We start from the raw sequence: 22,803 nt of genomic DNA, 5'->3' as shown, positions 1-22,803 counted from the left end.
GGGTCCCCAGGGGGTCAGAGGAAAGGGTCCCCTTGGCTGCTCCCCCTCCCACCGTGGCCAGAAAAACCACAGCTGAAGGGCACGCTGCAGTGCCGGTGGCACACGACACAGTTGAGGGTCTGGAACAGCATTGCTAAAAGCTGGGTGCTTTTAATAGAGCTGGTTTTATGTAATAATCATTTAAGAAAAGGAAACTGTGAGTCAGATGGTTGTTGGGTACCATTTCCTCAGATGCTGTCCTCTCCTGCCCGTGTTCATCATCCTCTCTTCTGTTTGGTACACATGCAAGACAACCTTGCCTCCAAGCTGAAGGAAATATTCGTTGCTTGTAGGCAAGGAACATCGTTGAAGATGCAATTTCTTTCTCTGGAGTGGGTGAAATAGGCCAAGAGGTTAAAAAAAATGACTGGAGACCTGGGGGAGAGGCAAGGTGACAGGGATGCAGCCAGGCACAACCCAGCACTGACACAGGGGCTTTCGGATGTGAAAGAGGTCCACTGCGCCCCAGGGATGAGACTGACAGTCAGGTGGAACCTGTCTGGGAATACAGGCAGCAAAACTGAGTTAAATCCCATCCTTCAGCAAAATCCTTGCAGTTTGGCCATTAGGTACCACAAACCCAACAAAAGTGGGGGTGGTGGGCATTACAGCAGAGATAGGTCTTACCTACATGGATGTGTGGGGAGAAAAGAAAGAGAAAAAGAGAAGATGCAGAACTGTGATCCCTCCTTGGAAGAAATGTTATTTTAAGTCATAACAAAATAATTGCAAATGGTTTCTCATTCTCACTCAGATGCGGGGGGCGCCCCTGTGTTGTGTGATGCAGTTTGTGTATCGCGTGCTCGTCGTGATTTGCTACAGAACGACATGGCAGGCTCTGAACCTCGCCGTCCCCCCTTACCTTGCAGTCTCAGTACAAACAAAACTGAGCCAGAGATGCTAGAAGAGGAGATGATAAAACTAATCCAGGTGTGTTGGGTTTGTGTCTGGTGGGATTTTGGTAGTGGGGGAGGGGGCTATGGAGGTGGCTCCTGTAAGAGGCTTCTAGAAGCTCCCCTGGCTCCAATTTGGACCCGCCTCTGGCCAAGGCCAGGCCAATCAGTGTCTCTGCAAATAAACACATTTAAGAGGGGAAAAAAAAACCTGTTAGGCAAGTCTTTGTGAGTCTGTGTTTGGGAGCAGAAGAGAGGAGGGGGATGTGAGAGAAACAACCCTCCAGACACCCCGGTCAGTGAGGCAGGAGAGGGGGAGCGGTGCCGGAGCAGAGGTTCCCCTGCGGCCTGCGGTGGGGTGGCGGCTGAGCCCCTGCAGCCCCTGGAGCCCGGCGGTGGCCCAGAGGTCGCCCTGCAGCCCGTGGAGGGCCCCGGGCCGGAGGGGCAGCGACCGGGCCTGAAGGAGACCGTGACTCCGAGACAGCCCACGCTGGAGCTGCCTGTCGCTGGGAGGGCGGCAGCCTGCAGGAGGGACCCCCACGCCAGAGCAGGGGAGGACTGCGAGGGCCCCTCGCCCTGAGGAGGAAGGAGCAGTGGAGACAACGTGTGACCAACCGACCGCAACCCCCATTCCCTGCCCCCTGTGCTGCTGGGGGGGAGGAAGGAGAGAAATTCGTGATAAAGTTACACTGGGGTAGAAGGGAGGGGTGGAAGGAAGGTGTTTTTAAGACCTGGTTGTATTTCTCATTACCTTTGTCGGTGGTGGTGTTTCAATTAAATTGATGTTATCCTCAAGTTGAGTCTGTCTTTTGCCCGTGACCATAACTGGTGAGTGAGCCCTCCCTGTCCCTGTCTCGACCCTTGAGCCTTTTGGTTATATTTTCACCTCCCCATCCCACCGAGTGTGAAGTAGGAATGAGTGAGCAGCTGCGTGGTGCTTTGTTGCCGGCTGGGTGGGCCTAGACCATGACACCAGGTAACTGCAGAGAGGAGCAGAGAGACCTGAACTGGCGAGTGGTGGCTTCAACCACTTCTGTCATACAGAAAAGATGGTGCGTAGGAAAGCAGCTTCTGAGCCAGATGTGATTCTCTGTGTCTGGTCAGTCTGTAGTTTTGTCTTCTACAAATCTACCTTTGAAATCCTTACTCTTGTGACATTCACCCCATCCCATGGCATGTTGCACCTCCCCTGAGTATTTGCTTTTGTCCTACATCTAGCTTTTTTGGTTTTGTTTTGGGTTTTTTTTGAGGTCCCTTACTTCCTGCACTGAGATGCTACCAGCAATTCATCCACATTAATCTTCCTCATCCTTTGGGACTCTATAGGGTTTTCTCACAACACAGCCTCCCCCAGCTGTGTAGTTTCAGGCTGACGGCATCTTAGTCTGTTCAGGCACTGGATTTCCTCTGCTGGTATATCTCTCAGCCCCTTGACATCGTGACGTCTTGCTAAAGGAATTTCCTTTCATTCTTACTCCTGCTGTTGCACTCAGCACAATCAGCATGTGTTTTGGCCCCGCTGCTCTTGCCAAAGACTGCTCCTCCACTAATGTCAACAACTTTTCCTCTGTAATTTGTTCCAGGACATTTTCTTCTCTCCCTAGTTCTGTTGCACGCCTGTTTGTTCCTTCTTGGATATAAAGCCAGTGCTCCCAATCACCCCTGCTTTGCTCCTTAGATGTTTCCATTTGTGTGGAAGTACAAATAGCTTGTTTCCCTAAAGCATCTCTGGTCTGTTAGATAACTCTCTAATGACACCTCTTTCCTCTTCATAATTCAGATAGCAGGTCCTGTGAAATGTATAGGGGCATCAAACATGCTTCAAGAAGACCTTTCATTTACCACTCTCTATGAGAGCCAGTTTTGTTTGTATTTACATCTTTTGTCCCCGGGCTCAAAGTGCAATCCAAACAGCACCTGCCCTTGCTGCTGTAGACACGGTGCTTGATAGCAGCTGAAGAGATGCAACATAATCAGCTAGGGGAGGCTAAAATGCTGTCCCCCAGAAGTTTTGTGTAGACCCAGAGTGCTAAGACCCTGGGAAAGAAACGAGTATTTGGTTATGAGGCCAGTGGAGGGATTGCAGAAGTAACTTTGCCCTTAAAAGCATCATCTACCAAATCAGGGCAGGATAAGTGCAACTCCCTTGTAAACACCCTTGTAAAACCTGGACTTTGAATCCCTTGATAAGAATGCAGTGCCTTTCTTCCCACTGCTTGTTGATGCCAAGGTGTACACCTGGTGGGTGAAAGCCCCAGCAGGGATGGAAAAGACTTCCTCCTCACAGCCGCGCACAGATGCCCGGGACTGGAGCCAGGGGCCACAGAAGGGCTTTCCCTACTGGCTTAGAGGCAGGAGTTCAGGGGAAGTCCTTGATGCTGACAGTGAGAGTGGCCAAGGATGCTCCCACATTGCACGCAGAAGTCCAGACATCCGAGCTGATGACATCCAAAGCAGAGAATGTTCCTCCTTCTCACTCCTCCAGCCTCCAAACACCCTGGGTGCAGGATACAGCAGCCCCAGTCGAAATCCCACCCATGCCTCCAGTGCAAACAGAGGAGGAAACACAAACCTATCCTAGTGAAATACCCCCAGGGACGACGTGGCAGCCCTCACAGTTATGAGGTGAAGCCCAAGTCCAAACCTCCAGACCTGATTCCCTGGGAGTGGAGGGGGTGCCTCTGTTTGCCTCCCAGACAGATGTGCAGAAACACTCCTCCACACTTCAATCAGCAGCAGATGAGGTGCTCTCCTCTGCATCCCAGACTAAGCTGTGATGGATCAGCTCCAAACTCGCAATACCAGAGGAAAAGCAGTCTCTGCCTTCCCTGCATGCTGAAACACAAGAGGAGTCATGGTCACAGGCAGTACTGGCGAGGAGGCTGTCTCCGAGGATGCGTGCCGAGGCCAAGGTGCAGACTTCCCCCACGGATACACCTCTGGGGAACAAATGGCAGGTGTACTGCTTGTGTGCCAAGGCCCAGGTACAAGCAGCTTCCAGTGTCAAACAGCAAAACTTCACTCCTGCAAGACACAGATGTGGCTGAGGACCTTGATTAGGCCGCAAGCAAGTAAGAAAAAGTTATTTCTGATAAATTTCCCCTAGCCAGAGATAAGCTTTGCTCTGCTTCCAAATTCCTTTTTAGATCAGAAAGCCAGTAAGAAGCTACAGTACAGCATCAGGGTTATGTAGAATTGGTGGATTCAGCCGAAATTTAGCAGGGATTTTAATTTAGTCTTCATTCCCCTGCAGAGCGATGAACACACAAACTCATTATAGCACGTGAATACATTACTACGTGGCTCAATGCAATGGCTACTGGCCAACCATTCAGGGGGAACTCTGCTCCGTGACAGCCTGGTCTTTGCCCAACTCCTCCCTGGCCCAGCAGCAAACTCATCCACTAAAATCGATCGTTGGCAAGCTGACCTGGCACAGGGAAAGGCTTGGTGTGGAAGCATAAACAGCAAACACGCATGAGAAGGTGGGATGGAGAGACCAACTGCCCCATTCTGGGCTGGTAAGCCATTAGATGAGTCCCATCATGTCTATATCCCCAGCATTTGCAGATTTGCCCCTCTCCATAGCACTCAGCTTTCCCCTGGGGGTTGGAAAGATGATGGCAAAACAGGGGTGTGCTGTATCTGCAGGCAGCTTCAGCAAGTCTCCGCTTGCTGCGCATCACTGTAGAGCTGGGAAGGACAGGGTGCAGCATCTCTTCTCCACCAAACATGCACAATTCCTAGCAGAGACACAAAGCTTGGCCTGGACCTTCTCTCATTTGTGGTTTTTTTTTTTGGCTTTGCAGAGTGGCAGTGGCTCCAGCACAAGCCACCCCGGTGTCTACACGTTTACATGCCAAGGTGCCCCTGCAGCATTGCAATAGCAGTGAAAAGAGTCGAAGTCTTAAACTGCATCAATAAAAACAAGGGAAATGCTTGTGGTATTTTTGTCCTTCAGCTGCAAGGGAGAGGTATAAAGGTACAATTTAGCTGAGAAAAGTGGTTATGGTAAGGCTATTTCAGCTCGTTAACTTTTGCTGGCGGTTTTCCTGTTATGCTGGGGATTACATGGGAGTAGGTGTTTTACTGAGCAAAATTGCTCAATCCACTCACTTCTGTCTGTACTCAGGGAGGAGCCAATCTTGGTATTTTCCCCATCCTGCCTCCCCCACCCAGTCCCAAAAAAAGATAGTCAAGACTTTCAAGTCTGCTTTCAGTCCAGAAGCTGCTTTATTGCAGTAAGTGAAAGGAAAACCACAGAGCCATTTGGTGCTTCTCAGGGCAAAAGCTTCCCTTTTCTACCCTGTCATGGAATTTTTGAGGTGCTGGCTGGCATCAAGGTTTTCTAGGAATAAACTTGCCATGTACACTATAATCCTCGTTCAGCAAAATGGTGAAGAGACCTGTATGTGGAGAACAGTAGTTTGTATTGCCCAACTTTTGCATAACTTGCCTTCATCTTGAAAAGCCTGTCGTTATTTAACAAGGCTGGAGGGTTGCATCAGTGTCTGCAGCACTTCTACTTAGTAATGCTAGATGTGTGAAATACAGACACTTAACACCGTCTACTTTCTTCAGCCCCACTTTTCTCTCATTTGCTGGATTTTGTCATTTAATCCTCTCAAAATGCTTATTCTCTCTGCATTAAGAGTAATCTGAGTATTGCCTTTAAAAGCTGGCCATGGAAATGAGACAAGTTTAACCCTCTGGTTCCCCTGGTAATAGCTCTCATTTGTTACGAAGGAAATAGTTATTGAGGGGTTAGAAACGAACCCCAAGTTCCCAACTGCCCTAGCCCACATGAAAATGGCCTTTCAGTAGTTGCTGGGAAAGCTCTTAATTTCTTACAGGGCTTTCCCAAATAAGCTAAATTAGCCTGAAAAAAAAAAAAAAAAAAAAAAAAAAACCAAAAACCCTGAATACAAAGGTCTATGGAGAGATCGTAGTGAAACTCCTGGCTGTAAGGCCAAGTTACTGTTGAAACATGCTAGCATAATTGCCCTGAGTTCTGAGGGTTTAGAAAAAGCCAGGGTGAATATTATGGACAATATTTAAAAACCATGGAGGTGCACCTTTAGATTCCTATATTTTCAAGTAATTAAGAGCTTGACTAGATCTCCAGAATCAAGGGCCACACACCCAGCACATGTTATGTACCAACGTTTGAAAAACTCTGCAAACAAACCACAAGATTTTCTCTCTGTTCCTGTGGACAGTTTATAAACAAGTCTATTACTTAACACACAACCTTGTTTTGCCAGCTGGGACCCTAAACAGAGTGAAAAATCTTTTTAGCAGTCAGGCACCGTATCTCTGAGCTATAGGATGCAAAGTCCTTCTGAGAATCTGGCTCTGTAATAACATTGTCATATACCCTAGCATGGGGAAGACCATCTTGACTATTAAATTACTGGAGCATAACAAAGCAATGAATAATCCCAGAATACATACCTTTTGTGGTCATCCCATATTGTATTACTTCCTCTTTTTGAAAAGCCCACTTTAGAGGGTAACTTATTTAAGCTCCTTCTGCCCGATACCCAACCTCGCCAGAGCAGCCCAGGCACAGAGGAGGTGAGCTGCAAGAAGCAGAAGGAAACCTGTGCAGCAAATTGCACCTTGCAACTCAGACTGGGGTGCTTACGTACCTTGGGAGACTCTGCTAGGTAAGAGCTTTTTGCTGCACGGCATTTGTTCCTCAGATAGTACTGGATCGAGCGTATCATTATATGCATGGGTTCTAGTTGTCATTTTGGCTCCTGGTGGTTAACAGCTCCTTCCAGGACATAGCCCCTTACATTCAAGTGCTGACTTTCCACGTGAGAGCCACCCCAGAAGATGTGGGCTTTGCTCTGCGAAGCACCTTTAGGGGCCAGGAGGGCCCCGGCCCCATGCTTAGACACCTGAACTGAGCCCGCAACATGACCAGGTTGGTGGTGATGTGCCCTAGACAGTAGCAATGAGCTCCCTGTGTTGAGTTGTCTGGGAGCAGGCACAAACCACCTGCCACAAATCAGAACAAAATACACATTGTTATTATTGGCATTATCATCACCCAAATGAAGGATGCGCTACCTTCTCTCAGCATGGGAAACATCAGCATTTCTAACACCTCACCCTGAAAAAGGATGTCGCTTCCAAGTCAGCCACTTAAATGTACCCTAGGGCCTCTCCTTCCTTGATCTGCCTCTGGCATCGCTAGTTCGTGGGAGCAACGCAAATAATTTGAGTATCATCAGAGCTGGCATCCGGGGGACCGGCTCACTTTCAGTTTCTTCCCCTGCAAAGATGCACCAGCTTGAATTAATGGTGAAGCCTGGAGAGGCAGCAGCTCTCCGCAGGGGCTGGGGCATGACTGCCAGTAATAGATACTATTGACCAGCAGGGACATGGCTGTAGAAGGGTTGAGGAGGCTTAAGGATGCCTATGGTATAATTTGCCACCACTAGTCCCATCACAGGTGTCCCTCCACCTTGTGTTGCCCAGGGCTCTTGCCCCAAGTCTAGCAATATCTTCAAGTAAGCACTCCCTGTAGCACTGCTGCCTGTCGGCTAGGTAAGCCCCTGTGCTGCTTCTGGAAAGAAAGGTGGAGAAAGCTGGGAAACTCTCAGAGTAAGAGAAATGTATCTTTAAGTACAGGTAGGTTTGCTGCCATAACTAATAGAAACAATAGATACCACAGCTGTTGCAATTGAAAACAGGCATTTTAAAATCAGATGTGGTCATACGTTCTCCATCAAATCTTAGTATTTCTCCAGTGTTGGCAGCAGTGCCACTTATTTGCTAATATTTATAGTAAATTGCCAGCATTTACCGATACAGTAATTAGACAGCTAGAAGAGAACCCCTGTTATTTGTTTTTATTTCATGGTAAGGGTTCCTCCGAAAAACTACAAAAAGGTATTAAAAAATAAAGGATTAAATTCTTCTTGTGCAAAGGGTAAGTAGCTGGAAGGCAGACCTTCAACAGCAGTGAGGATTCCTGCCACCCTGCTAACCAGGGAAAGGAGCTCCCTCAGGGGGCAACTAACAGGGCGGAAGGCAGAAAGGGAAAAGTGAATCACCAAACATCCTTTTCTGTCTTTTCAGACCTGAGACCAAATGTGGGTTTTAAAGGCCCCACCTGTGCAACAGCAAACTCTTGCTTTTGCTAAGAGTGCTCCTAAAGAGCCATCAAACACAACACAGAGGCTCGGCACTCCCAACTGGAAGGGAAAACTCCCAGGCTACCTAGCCCTTAACCCTGTCATGGCCACAAAAGCCATCGGCTCTAAGAAACACCTCCAGCTGCTCCTTTTTCAGGTCACTCTTCTAGGTCCTGTCTTCTGTGGGAACGTGTTGGTCTGGCCAACAGAAGGCAGCCACTGGCTGAATGTGAAGATAGTTATACAGGAGCTCATCCACCGCGGGCACAGCGTTACCATCCTGGTATCCAATGCCTCCCTCTTCATTAAACCCAGGGCTGAGGCCGCGGAGAAGTTTCAGGTCTATAACGTGCCCTTCAAGAAAGACACCATTGAGAACGTGATCGAGGACGTAGTGGCACTGTGGCTGAATAACAGGCCAACCACCTTGACCTTCTGGCAGTTTTACAAGGAGCTGGGAAAACTGTCCAAAAACTGGCACCAGATGAACAGGCTAATGTGTGACGCAGTGCTAACGGACCCAGAGCTGATGGCCCACCTGCAGCGGTCTAGCTATGACCTGCTGCTGTCAGACCCGGTGACCCTCTGCGGGGACCTCCTGGCTCTCAAGCTGGCTGTCCCCTTCATCTACTCACTGCGCTTCTCCCCGGCCTCCACTGTGGAGAGGCACTGTGGCAAGATCCCAGCCCCACCGTCCTACACGCCCGCAGCCCTGTCTGAGCTCACCGACTGCATGTCCTTTGTCGAGAGAATAAAAAACATCGCATCTTATCACCTGCAAGACTACGTTTTCCAGAGCTATTGGGGAGAATGGGACATCTACTATAGCAAGGTCTTAGGTAAGCCTTCTGCTGCTTCACTTCCCATTACCTCCTGCCTTAACGACCTGCAGAGCTAGGAACCTGGCAGGGTCACAAAGTCAGGGTCTGAGAGAGGTCAGCGAGAAGTTTGTCGTTATGTCCCTATGCGGAAGAGGGAGGGAGCCACCGGGGTCCACCAGTTGCACCCACTCCCCTGTCAGGGTGCTGTGCTGCTATGCCGTTGCATTAAGACAGGGATCAGCAGTCATCTCAACTGATGGATTTGACTTTTGCCGTCATTATTTTTAATGTGGAGGTAGAAACAACTTCCACACCACACAGGACCCTCAGCAAGGGAGCTCAGCTTACACAGCCCCCTTCCAATGACTGCTTGGCAGAAAGCAGACAGAAACAGAGCTGTTTTCCTTACCCAGAATATCATAACAAGGAGGGAGGAGCTGGTGAATTACGAGCCAACCCTGCCACCCTCAGTAGCAATACTGAAATGCATTGTGGCTTTGTAATACAGATTTCACTTCTGTCACCTGTCATATAAACCCAATCCTCTCTGCACAAAACAAGTTTTATTTAAAACATACCCTCCACCTACAAGCAATCAATAAAGCAACAACCCTTCCTCTACAGGCTTTTCATCTGGACTGTTTTGAGTATGTAGAAAAATACATTTATTTAAGTATTAATCACATGTGATCAGCACCCCATTTTTATCAATCTCACACTGAGCTCCTAAAAAGAGCACTTGCAAATCTCTCAGGGTTCAACCGCTTGCAAATACCTGCATGCTGCAGGACTCCGTAAGTACACCAAACTGTGGTCATGTGCACAGCAGATGAGGTATCTCAGCTTGGCTTCTCACAGCCCAACTGCTTCCATCACCCTCATTTTCATCCTGGAAAGGATGATCTAGGCAGATGGAAGCCATAGCAAAAGCCTTGCACAACAACAGTAGGAAAACATTGCGTAAAAGAGCTGGGCAGAAGCCCAGTAATGATGATTTTTAGCACAGTGAAGAGGACGTACACTGTTTCTTAATTGCACATCAGAAGGGTGACCATAAATAAACTGTTCAGCAGATTTTCTAGTTCAACTTACAGTGCACAATGGGCACGTAGTGGCAGGCAGGACAGCCCACACCACCACCTACCAGCTCTGGCCTCCTGCGATGCATGCTCTGGAAGACGCAAGTTCACATGAAGACAGTCTTACTCTGATACTGAAGTCACTTGCTGAGTAGCTCCATCTACTTCGAGATGCAACTTTTTAGTTGCAGCCCTGGATCAGCACCTTAAGTACACTGCAAACAGACGCTGAGTGGCTTTATGAAGAAAAACTGTGCCCACACAGTGGGTGGACATCTTTGCTGCATACCCAGCTGTGCTGGAAAGGGCCAGAAGAATGAAAAAGCCACCTCTGCTACCAAACAAATAACATAGAGACTGTAGTGAGGCAGGCAGGAGGGCCAGGATGACCAACAGGACACAGCCCTCGCTGGGCTGAGCCCCCCACGGCTGACGGCTCTCCCCGCTGCTCCAGAGGAAGCACACCTCCCAGCTCCAGCAAGCTGTTTACCACCAGGTGGTGCCAGCCGGTCCCAGTCGCTTTCTTCCCCGTTATCCAGGACGGGATTTCACAGCAGCTCCCTTGGCCCCCTGCCCCCCGGAGCGAGGCGGTGTCACTCCGCCCAGCCCAGCCCAGCCCAGCCCAGCCCAGGCCAGGCCAGGCCAGCCCAGCCCAGCCCAGCCCAGGCCAGCCCAGCCCAGCCCGGGGGCGCTGCTGTTCCGGGTGCAGGAAGGCCAGGCGGGCGCTGCTATGCAGGGCCGGCTATGGCTGGGAAGGAGGTGGCAGTGCTGTGGCTGCTGGCCGTGTTGGGCTGGGGCTCCGGGGGGAAGGTGCTGGTTTGGCCGGCTGACAACAGCCACTGGCTGAACATGGAGTACATACTCCAGGAGCTCGTGGTTCGGGGCCACGAGGTGACCGTGCTGCTGCCTTCATGCTTTCTCATCCTTGACCCCACACAGCCCTCACCCTTCCAGTTTGAGGTGGTTGAGGTGCCAGTCACCAAAGAGGAGATGGCTACCTTACTGGAAGAAGCTTTCTACTTTTGGTTTTACCAGAAGGCAATGTCACCTGTCTGGGAAAGTGTTTACAAGATAGCTCAACTGATATACAAGCTGGAGAATGTAACCAGAGTAATTTGTGATGAAGTCCTGAAGAACAAGGCGCTGCTGCAGAGACTGAGGGACTCCGCCTTTGACGTCCTCTTGGCAGACCCACTGGCACCCAGTGGGGAGCTGTTTGCTGAGAAGCTGGGTATCCCCTTAGTGTACACCATCCGGTTCTCCATGGGCAACACGGTGGAGCGGCTCTGTGGGATGCTCCCAGTGCCTCCATCCTATGTACCAGCCTCCCAAAGCGGCCTAACAGATAGGATGTCCTTCCCGGAAAGGCTAAAAAACATCTTCAGCTACACTCTTCAGGATATCTTGTATCATTACATTGTCTGGAGAAGTTGGGATCAATACTACAGCGATGTTTTAGGTAAGGCTGCTCTTACTTCCAGAAGTTACATTTGCTGTACACACAGAAGTAAATACCCAGACCTTAGAGGCTAAGGCACAAATCAGGAGCAAGACAGCCCTGAACTCACTCTCCTTCCTCCAAAATTCCTGTGTCAAGTCAAACAATCCAGGTAAGTACGAACACTACCTGTTAATCCTGACGTGCTACGCCAGTACAGCCAAGTCTGTACAGGTACCTCTAGGGTAGGTAAAACAGTGCTAAAGCCACTTGAAACAGAGCTCATCACTCATAGACAAATCATGACAAACAGGAAGAACAGCAAAATTATACTATATACCCACCAAACACTAGTACTGAATTAAACCTTTTTAAGTAGAAATAAAAGATAGTTTTGGAAAGCTGTAAAGCAATACTACCTCTTTTCCCCTAGCATCCTTCTTGCTTGCTAGCTTATCTCAGAATGAAAGCTAATGGCCTCCTCTGTTTTAAAGGCTTGGGAGAGCAGCTGAGCCCCGTTTTGCAGTGATAAAAGGCCCTCAGCAGAGACAGCATTCTTTGCTTTTCTGAAAGTGTCTAAAAGAAACATTAGAAGATAGTTATATTTATTTATAAAGTTTTTCTTTTTTTTTTTTTGGATTGTAGTTGCATAATTATTTTCACAGTTTTTGCTCTGATTATCGTAATGCTTGAAAGGAAACAGGGCAAACAATGCATTGTTGGCGGGCAGATAAAATGGATATTATTTCAATATGAGACTCTGAGTGTTTTCATTTATAGTTCATTAGTACGGTAGAATTCTGCTAAGTGAGCTAAGTTGTTAAGATATCTTACTATTAGAGTACCTAGCTGTGTGATCACTTGTGTTCCTTATCATGTTTGATCCAGACTAGAAAATCTTGTGCTGGCAGAACCATGGTTTGCTGACCTGTTGTGTAAGCCTCAGAGCTGCTTGGATTTTGCGTTGTCTTTTTTACTGTTAAATATGGGGCTTAGCATCTAAGGCTCCATGTGCAATACCTGTTCCGTTAGCTGCGTTAGCGTAGCTGTTCTCTACCCTGACTGTGATATGCTTTGATCTGGAGTGTATCCAGTCCTGAAGCAAGTGTGAAAGAAAGGGACAAACATCTCACAGGAACGGGGCAATGCCCCAGCTCCTGCAGTGTATGCATGCACCTGCTTTTTCTCCTTGGAAAATCTTCTTCAGGGTTCTTACTATTCTAGCTGCTTTCCTAGAACTACCTAAATGCTTCTTCAGGTGATGAGGTTGAAGCATGATCAAAGTTTGCTTGCCCCACTGTCAGTCTAATGAGGGGAGCTGATGTGGTGGTGCTGAGCTCCTGGAGGAGTGCTCAGGCCCTGTTTAGACTCAGTCTGAGCCTCATTCGCTGCTGAGGAGAGCAGCTGCCTGTTCTTTTCCCTGAACACATCAGTAGCACCAAGCATCTCCACTGCATCTGCAGGATACAGTGAAGAGGAGAAGTCAGGTCTCTTGTCTTGGCAGTATCTGTCCTTGACTACATGATACAGATACACTGATGCCAGTTTGCAGCATCTTCCCAAGCGAAGGCACAGGAGCAGCAAGGTGAGCAAAACCTGTGCTCCTCACCTCCTCCTGCTTCACGCCTGGGGTGGCGTGATCCTTTGAGCGGCAGTGCTGCGTGTCCACAGCATCTGGTTATATACAGAACTAGAGCACCCTGTGGGCTAGCTGCGAATCACTGCAGGACATTTTGCACCTAGTAAATGAGGAGATACAAATTGTAACCAGCTTCACAGGTTGGTTCTTGCAGGGCAAAGAAGCAAATCTAGGCTGTAGTCAAGCGGTAAGATGGGGTTCATCTTGCAGCTGTCAAAAAACTCCCATGGGCCGCTGATGTGTTTTCCCTAGCCTGAGCTCCTGCTTGGTACAGGAATGTGTATCTCCACCTTGAAAACATGGTATGAGAGTATACTGGTTTTGGCTGGAACAGAATTAATTTTCTTCATAGTAGCTATATGGGGCTATAGTTTGGATTTGTAATGAAAACAGTGCTGATAACACAGGGGTGCTCCAGCTATTGCTGAGCAGTGCTTACACAGCATCAAGGGTTTATCTGCTTCTCACACTGCCCCTCCCAGTGAGCAGGCTGGGGGTGCACAAGCAGTTGGGAGGGGACACAGCCAGGACAGCTGACCCCAACTGACCAAAGGGATATCCCATACCATGTGATGTTATGCTCAGCAAAAGAAGCTGTTGGGGGGCTTCCAGGGCTGCTGTTGCTCAGGGACTGGCTGGGCATTGGTTGGCAGGTGATGAGCAACTGTTCTTTTTGCATTACTTGTTTTTCTTGGTTTTGTTTTTTGGTTTTTGCTTATTAAGCTGTCTTTGTCTCAACCCGTGAGTTTTCTAACTTCTGCCCTTGCTTTTCCCCTCCTACTGCGGGGGAGTGAGAGGCTCTGTGGTGCTTAGCTGCCTATCAAGATTAAACCACAGGAGAGGAAAGGGCTTCTGGTCCTCACATGCTGCACAATGCACACTGTGGTGAGCAGAAACAGGAGTTGCCATCATTTGGAGATCAGCTGTGGCTCTGTAGGAGAATCCAGAACGGGATTTGCTGCTTGCCTAGTCCTCCCGTGAGTGTTATTTTGTGCTCTGACATGCCCTCTGGCTAAGCCTGGCACCAATGGATCTCACTTTTATTGGCTGGCTCTGAAGTGTTCGCACAGTGGACTGCTTCCAGCTCAATCAGACTGGAGTTGTACACGGACTGCTGAGATGATGAGGCCCAGGTTCCCCTGGCTGCTCTGGGCCTACACATGCTGCTGGAGCGCTGGCTTTTGTGGGAAGGTGGTGGTCTGGCCCACCGATGCAAGTCATTGGATCAATATGAAAGTGCTGCTGGAAGAGCTCGTTCTCCGGGGTCATGAAGTGACTGTGCTGGTGCCCTCAAGCAATCTGCTCATCAACTACGAAGACACCTCCTCACCCTTTACCTTTGAGGTCCTGCAAGTCCCCTTTACCCAGCAGACCCTGGATGCTATCATGGAGGAATTCGTCAATTTCTGGACAAATGAGCTCTCTAATCTCTCCTCCTGGGAGGTCATATGGAGGCTAAAAAAGGACCTGGAGGTCTTTACTAATATAACAAAGCAGATCTGTGACACCTTGCTGATGAACCATCAGCTGATAGCAAAGTTGCACCAGGCCAAGTTTGATGTTCTGATTGCTGACCCCCTGACTGTAGGTGGGGAGCTTGCAGCAGAAATCCTAGCAATCCCTTTTGTCTACAGCTTCCGCTTCTCTGATGGGAATGTGGTAGAGCGGCTGTGCGGTGGGCTCCCATCCCCACCTTCTTATGTGCCTGCTAGCACAATGGGGCTGACAGACCAGATGTCCTTTGTGGAAAGACTACAGAACTTCCTCTTTTACTTTTACACGGATTTACTGTTCTTGAAGCTTTGGCATGACAAATGGGATGGGTACTACAGCAATGTGTTAGGTAAGACAGCTGCCGAGCAGTTTCTCCTCTTGAATATGTTGTGCCTTTTGAGTGTTTTGGGAGCTCAATGCTGTTGTTTCAAAGTACTCGTTCTCAATGGCCAGCAGAGATAGTAATCCCATTTTGGTCACATGGAGGCTGTGCTTTCCCTTTTAAGTCTGGTCTAGTCTAAAAGACATCAGTGCCATTTTGCTATAGTTCCCTTTGAGGATCTTTAGAGCACGCAGTTCTAATTTTTGTCAATGATGATACTGCTGGTGAGCTCCGGCAGTGATCTGTATGCACATTTTAGTGCCTTCAGAGGACAGCTGTTGCCTCTTCATCTTGATGACAGGCACCTTGACAATGAAGATGGTAGTAGATAAAGGTTGGAGGGCAAAATCATTCCTTATCTAAGTGTAAGGTACTAGAGACAGCTCCACTGACAACACAGGGATGGAATTAACCCTGTTGTAAGGAGGAACGCTGGCTTTCTCTGGACAACTGCAGAGCAAAAAACCGCTTCATTCACATAGCATGCATCATCTGGCGGTATCATCTTGCAACCCCGCGTAGCACAGGATACTAAGCGTGAGTTCATATTCTCCAATAAAGAATGCTAAGAACTGTCACCTTTGCCTTTCACCCATCATTCAGAACTTGAAATAGTCTCCTTAAACTACACACATACCTGAAATTTTTGTTCCAATCTAGTACAACTCAGACTTGATTCAAAGCCTATTAAAGAGACCTTTTAGTTCAATGGACTTTGAATCTTGTTTAGGCAGATGACAAATGAACAGCAAGCACAAAGACATCCGTTCTGTTACCCTCCAATCCCTTCCCACGTTTCCCAAGAACGCCTTTGTGCTCTGCAAACTCGTCCCTTTTCCCTGGATTGATTTTTTTTTTTTTAAATATCACGTAAGACTTAATGCTCCTCACTTACTCTTGAACTGCTCTAAATAATCCTGAAGGTTCAAAATCCTTTTAAAGATCATACTGCCTTGTTCGTGGCGATCTGCCAAGGCCGAACGCAGAACAGGGCAAGGAATAGGTCTGGATTTGTCCACGTTTTCATTTCATGCATGATTTGATAGGTAACACTGACTGGAAGTGCCAAAAGACAAAGGTAAGGGTCCTATTTCACAATCTACAGCAAACAAGACCACTCCCATGCGTGTTGTAAACCTCTTGTACCTTGTCCCCAGGAAGGCCCACAACCCTGTGTGAGACGATGGGGAAAGCAGAGATATGGTTAATCAGAACCTACTGGGATTTGGAATTTCCACGCCCTTTCCTGCCCAACTTTGAGTTCGTTGGAGGACTTCATTGCCAGCCTGCAAAGCCATTACCAAAGGTATCCCAGCTTTGTACTGCCGCTGGTTGGATGGTTGCCCAGTGGAACAAAAACCATTTCTCTCTCTGATGAACCATGCAAGCCACGTCCTGAGAACAGTCATTCTGAAAGAAGATGCTCCGCTGCTGGTGGGGAGCACAGAGCTATTTAGCAATGTCTGTACTTGTGCAAACTGAGGGCTGGGTTACCACCTGCTGTCTTAAAGGAGGAGAGCTGAGGTCAGCAGGAGGGAACAGTGTTTGTTTGAGGAAAAACAGGTGCTACCCCAGAGTAAAGTGTAAGATTTAATTCTAAGAGACAGACTTGCAGCTCAAGATCACATTGAAATACCTGATGCAAAAAGGCACTGTGACAGGCCAAATTCTTTGGATGAAATGGAGTCAAGACTTGCAAAAAGAGATGAGTGATAAACACTTTTTCTATTGTTGCTTAGTTTAAGACATCTTATAGGGAGTAAAATACTCAGCATCTCTAGCCTACACTCTGCTGTGATTGACAATATTCAGGTGGAATTTGAAACTCCCAGATACTGATGACGGCAACATGACAAGCTCTGGTCTAGATTATCACTCCTGTAGGAGCCTTAGAGGAGGTAGGGTAGTTTCAGTGCAAGTTGTCTACCAAAAGAAACTTTCTAACTCTCTTCCCACTCCCCTGTAGCAGGGGTTGAGTTGGGGGAAATGGATAACCATTCTCCTTTGGATGCTATTGCTCCATTTCACGTGACACTAACTGAAAAAAAGAACAGGAAGACCTATTGATCTGATTTGTAGGAAATCTATTTAGCAACATCTGCTGTATTGCAAGAAATAAGGGAACTGTCTGACTAACAAAGTGACAGCAGTGACTCAATGAATCTCTGATCAGGATGCTGAAAAACTGTCCCTTCCTGTAGAGCTATGAAATGCAAAGTACCTGTTCCAGGAAAATCCAGAACCATAACTAACTACGCTAAGGAGGGTGTCACAGGGTACAGCCCTCTCACACCAGTGCCAGGATCCATTCCTGCTGCTTGTGCTCTGAAAGAAATGTGTCCTGAAACTGCTTGACTTGCTTTCAAAAAGACAACGCTTCCGTCACCTGTCTCAACTTCTCAACTTGCTCCTTCTTGGGGACAAAGTGTTTTGCATGGGGCCAGGTCTATCTTTGTAATGCCCTTCTGTCAGGGGAGGTGCTCACATACCACTATCATCTCCTTGATAAGCTAAAAAGGTTATGCTCTCTGTTCGCAGAAATCCATGTAACCTGCAGTGCATAATTAACCTTAGTATGCTTTCTGCCTCTCCTAGGAAATGGAAGAATTTGTTCAGAGCTCAGGGGAACACGGCATCGTGGTATTCTCTCTTGGGTCGATGGTCTACAACCTAACTGATGAAAAAAGTAATGTGATTGCCACAGCCCTCAGCCAGATTCCACAAAAGGTGAATTTCCTTTGGGGTCTAAATCAACTTGCCTGCTTTTTTGTCACTCCTGTTGTCTTCAGTGAGCCTTTTATGTTTGGACTGGCCTGGTTTCTATCTGTCTCTCTGCTGGACGTGCCACAGCTGGGAAGCTGGGCTCCGCAGAGAGGCAGACTGCTGAGTCACCTCAGGAGGGGTTCTGGCATTTCCCCTTCTCTGACCCAAATGGTGTGGAGGTGTCTTCATAGGCCGAAATTTAAAAATCCCTCTATGAGATGTTTGTAACAAGCACATAACATAATAACTAATCAAAGAGCTAAGCTGGAGCCAAGGCTATTTCAATTACTGGGAAAAAGTACGTGGGTTTCAGATAAAGCGCTACATTACATGTAATAATACAGAAGCGCATGTCACATGCACTCTGTTAATCTTATTCTTCCTTTGTTCAAGGTCCTCTGGCGGTACAAAGGAAAAAAACCAGAAACTCTGGGCTCCAACACCAGGGTTTATGACTGGATACCCCAAAATGACCTGCTTGGTGAGACTGATTCTATCTGGGATGCACTGTGCCCTTGGAAAAACTGTTTCCTTCTTTGTTTTTCCACTAAAATGGCTTATTTGGGGAAAAGAACCACATAACACTTGTGGCTACAATTAGTTTTGCAGCTTAAGCAGTGAGGGTTTGCTCTTGGAGCCTTAACTTCTTAGACTGCTTTTGACTTCAAAGTGAGGGGCTGTACAAGAACCATGGCAGATACAGCCAGGCTGTGAAGGGAGTAGGGGGCAGTGGCTCAAGAAGGCAGAACTTGAGCTTAGCTGTAAAGACGGATCTCTGAAGCAAAAGCCTCTGTCCTACAGAGCTCCTTGGCAATTGTCTGGAAGGGCTAAGAACCACCTGTAGGCAGCAGTTAACATCAAAGCAGATACATAATACTGCAGCTGGAATTGGCCTCTGCAGTTAATCTCCAGGGATCATTTTTCAAAATGCTTGACCTAAGCAAGGCTGCAGCAGGGCATGGTTGGGAACCCGATACCACGTAAAAACTAGAACTGCACAACAGCAGAAGGGCTGAAGTAACTCTGGGATATGTGCCGATTCACACGTGGCATTACAATAAATCGGAATGTGTGAAAGCTAAACATGCGAACTCCGATGCTGATCCAGAGGTCAGGGCCGTTCCCTTCTCTAGCAGTGCATTTGCCTGGGTAGCTTGCAGCGCTTACAGCCCAGTGAACGCAGTCTGCCACAGCTGCTGTTACACGTGCCTCTCCTTCCCTGTTCCAGGCCATCCCTTGGCAAAGGCCTTCATTACTCACGGTGGGACAAATGGGATCTATGAAGCGATCTACCACGGGATCCCGATGGTTGGGATTCCCATGTTTGCCGACCAGCACGACAACGTCGCTCACATGAAGGCAAAGGGAGCTGCAGTTGAGCTGGATTTCAGCACGCTGAAGACGCAGGACCTAGTTGATGCACTGAATACGGTCATTAACAATTCCACGTGAGTTTTGCTCTTGCCTTACAGTAGGATGAGGTTATTAAAAACTTGGGCTGCTGATGTCAGAAATTCTGCTGGCTCTTCTGGGAACCAAAAATACTGAGTAGCTGGCGTTTGGGTTTCAGATGAAAACCAGCTTTTACTTCTGAGAAACAACATTTCTCAGAAAGGAGAGATCAGTGATTTGATTTTCCTCACACTACCCTTCATGATTCCTTTGAGAAAAATAGTTCTTGGTAAGCCCAGAGCAGTCCTGAGACAGTTTCCTGCTCTCTCTCTCTTCCTTGCTCTCTGCTAGTATTTATATAAATCCTTTGTGTGTGTGTTTCCAGCACAAATCCAGAACATAGCCCCATACTAGCTACTATGAAAGAAATTAACTCTATCCCAGCCAAAAGCAACACACTGTACTATATCGTAACAAAAAATGCTGCAAATATTTCCATGTTGCTTTTTTAAAACAGTATCTGGAATAATTTTGAATATTTTTTCATTGCAAAAGACTGGCTTTCTCTTTTACTGTTCATAACCCAGTTTTATGCAGATAGGAGTAAACTGGGCCAGTTTCAAATATATTTAAACAACTTTGATGAAAATAAAAGCAGGTCTGTCTACCTTCCTCAAGAGGACTGCCAGGTACTGGATGGCTTGTTTCAGGAATCAGTGACAAATCCCCTTGGTTTCTTCCTTCTTCCCTAGCTATAAGGAAAATGCTCTAAGGTTATCCCAGATACACCATGACCAGCCAGTTAAGCCTCTGGACAGAGCTGTCTTCTGGATTGAATTTGTCATGCGTCACAAAGGAGCAAAGCACTTGAGACCAGCTGCACACCATCTCACCTGGTACCAGTACCACTGCCTGGATGTTCTGGCATTCTTGTTCACCTGTACAGTCACTGCTGTCTTCGTTATTGTCAAGTGCTGCTTATTTTGCTGTAGAAGATGTGGCAGGATTGCAAAGACAAAGAAAGAATAGACATCCCATTCCCATCAGCACTTTTTCTAATCCTAGGCTGATTCAGGAAGGCATTTATGCACATTCCTTGGTGAATAAAATTATTAGGATATGCTTTAAGCTGGGCATATCATGAAGCACCTCGTTGAACTGGGTCATGCTAAAAAAGATTTCGTGGGGCAGAGCTGCTTGCTTAGCCAGCAAATTCCTTCTGGCCTAAATGAGACTGAATTATAGTTGCTTTATACTTTGGGATCCTGTTAGCTGATCACGCACGGGCTCTAGAACAGTAATTGCTGCTTTAACTTTCCAAATTCATTTTGGTGTATTTAATAAATTCAGCCTTCCTACGTGTGGTACTGTGGGTCCCTAAATCTGCAACTAGTCTCCTTACCTGAACTCTGCTGTGTCCTATAATGTCACCCAGGCTTGATGATTCACAGACAAAATGCCTCTCCTGTCCAAATAGCTCTCTCCAGATTGGACAGCAAAGCTAAGGTCGGGGCTCCTACAAAGCGCCCATCTGAATGGCCAAGATCATGAAAAACTGGGAGCTGCAAGTGGCTGGTGAAGCCTATATCACCACATTTTTACAAATGCACTCACTACTTGGGGGCTGAAGGGAGACCAGAGTCCTAAAACCAGCAGAGAAATTACTTTTCTGAGAACCACTTCTTTTCCATTCAGCCTGGAGTCTTGCTGCCCAGACCATCATTCTAACTGCAACACCCTAGGGGTGTGAAAACCATCTCTGTCAGGAACTTGCCCCTCTTAACTGCCAAACGCCTCTGAGCCATGCTAACTGATAAACGCAGGAAAGCCTCTAGCGATGAAACCTGCAAAGAAGTAAGACTGCATGTGGGAACACTGCAACAGTCACTTGCCTTGCCTGGAAAGCTGGAGGGAAAATAATGCCGCTCTTGGCTCAGATAACCGTGGTAGTAAATGCAGCACTCCTGAAATTGTTCAAGGTGCACTTGCTGGTGATTCCATTGCTGTGCCAGCTCACTCAAGCAAGAACCTGCCCCAATTTTAACTGGTATTTGCTGTATTCTGGATGCTGTGGAACTGTTTTCAAACAGAACAGGCTGAGGAAACACATTATATCTGTTTACATAATAAAATTCCCTACACTACATTAACTTTTTTTATTAGCATTGTTAATAGTTTCAATGTCTGCTTCAATCTATTCATACTCCAACGTTTACTCAAGTGAATTGTTTCCAAACTTAAGAAGGGTCAGAACACAACTAGTGCTTCTCACGGTAGCTTCTGGTACACGGTTCTGTGGTCATAATGGGATCATATGCAGGAAGACGCATATTGAAATGCGCGTAGCGAACAGAAAGCGGAACATCGTGGCATTCAAGCCCCAGATCTGAAAGGTTTTGCTGTAACCTGTTCAGAGAGTTGAGTCCCTAGACACAGCTCCACCAAGCTTGATCACTAACACTGCCCATCATCCAGCTTCTGCAAGCAGATTTGCCGAGGTGTCAGTTTGGTTGCCGGAAGGCCAGCAAGCCTCCTAGCATACTGTGTAGGCACTGGTCAGACAGAGCTAACAAAGGACATGGGAAACAGGATAGCTGGGAAAAGTTGGACAGAGAAAGTGCTCTGCAGTCACTTTAAGGAGGTGCTTTTTTTCTGTAACCTACTTGGAAAAATCTGGCTTATCTAGTATTGAATTTAAAAAGTAAAAAAGAAAACCAAACAAAACCAAAACCCCCTCTTCTTTCTAGAATCTGTCTATAAAGCAGAGAAAGGTAACAAAGAATGAAGGTGATGCATCGCTCCAATTAGACACAGCATGTGTACTGAATCTGACAGACTGATCTGCTAATAGGCATACCACTCAGTGCACAGTAAACTGCTTTGAGGAACCAAAACATATGTTCAACTTCTTGTAGTGTTTAAAAAATCCCAACACACTTGCATGTTGGAGGTCAAACTTTCTGCTTAGCACATGTAGATGTTTACTGTAGCTGTGCAGACTAAAACATACAGAGCCCAAATTACTGTCAGCTCTAAACCCCATGTGTTTCCGCAACTGCCACAACGCAGCCAGTCCTACATTGCAGTTTGTAAGAACAGCCACAGCACTCAGCATGTGGACCTGGAGGTCTTTAAAGCACGTGCTACAATCTGGCTTTGTTACATGAGAAGACACTAAAGAAACGTTATGAAGTCTGCCGAGACAGTGCTACTCATAAGAGTTTCAAGAACTAGGAAATTGCTGGAGAAACTGAACAACTTCCACTACAAGTTTTAATTTCCTCTTTTCACAACCATACCGTTGGCACTTCGATTCAAACATTTCCTATTTAAGAGAAATAACAAGCAATGCAGTAATCCCTACACAGAAGACACGGGCAGAGTCTGGATCTTGCAGGACTAATGCACTCCTGGGAGACAGGTATGATTATGGCCAAGGTATGATTAAAGCCTCTCAATAGCTCAAAGGTCATTTGGTTAAGTTGAACATGTAAGGGCCTTGACTCTGACTAGCTGGAAGAGCTATAAGCTGACTACTTTACTGAGGAAACAGAAAAGCAATTACCTTTTATTTCAGCAGTCCTTTTCCTAATTCAGGCTTTGGATCAATTTCATCTATCACAAGAACCTTTGAACTATTTTTGAACACAAATATTTTCTTAGAACTGCCAGAATCTGTCAAAACTGGCAAGCTTAGAAGACCAAGAAACCCGAT

The 22,803-nt window shown here is 47.2% G+C and overlaps 1 protein-coding gene across 2 annotated transcripts; it reads left to right on the top strand.

Moving 5' to 3' along the window:
• Positions 1 to 8,183: 8,183 nt before the first annotated feature.
• Positions 8,184 to 20,117, top strand: LOC104345263 (UDP-glucuronosyltransferase 2A2). 2 transcript variants are annotated; one of them, XM_009949644.2, is made up of 6 exons: positions 8,184 to 8,919; positions 16,091 to 16,239; positions 17,529 to 17,660; positions 18,090 to 18,177; positions 18,925 to 19,144; positions 19,841 to 20,117. In XM_009949644.2, the coding sequence occupies exons 1-6, from the start codon at positions 8,184 to 8,186 to the stop codon at positions 20,115 to 20,117; spliced, it is 1,602 nt and encodes a 533-aa protein (XP_009947946.1). The 2 variants fall into 2 exon arrangements, with proteins under 2 accessions (XP_009947946.1, XP_086319867.1); XM_086463741.1 differs by lacking the exon at positions 8,184 to 8,919 and adding an exon at positions 10,971 to 11,439.
• Positions 20,118 to 22,803: the final 2,686 nt, after the last annotated feature.

The sequence above is a fragment of the Leptosomus discolor genome, chromosome 4 (genome assembly GCF_034619465.1).
Source record: "Leptosomus discolor isolate bLepDis1 chromosome 4, bLepDis1.hap2, whole genome shotgun sequence".
Classification (NCBI taxonomy): domain Eukaryota; kingdom Metazoa; phylum Chordata; class Aves; order Leptosomiformes; family Leptosomidae; genus Leptosomus; species Leptosomus discolor.
Note: the sequence above shows the minus strand (reverse complement) of the source record. Positions and strands in the feature narration are given on the sequence as shown.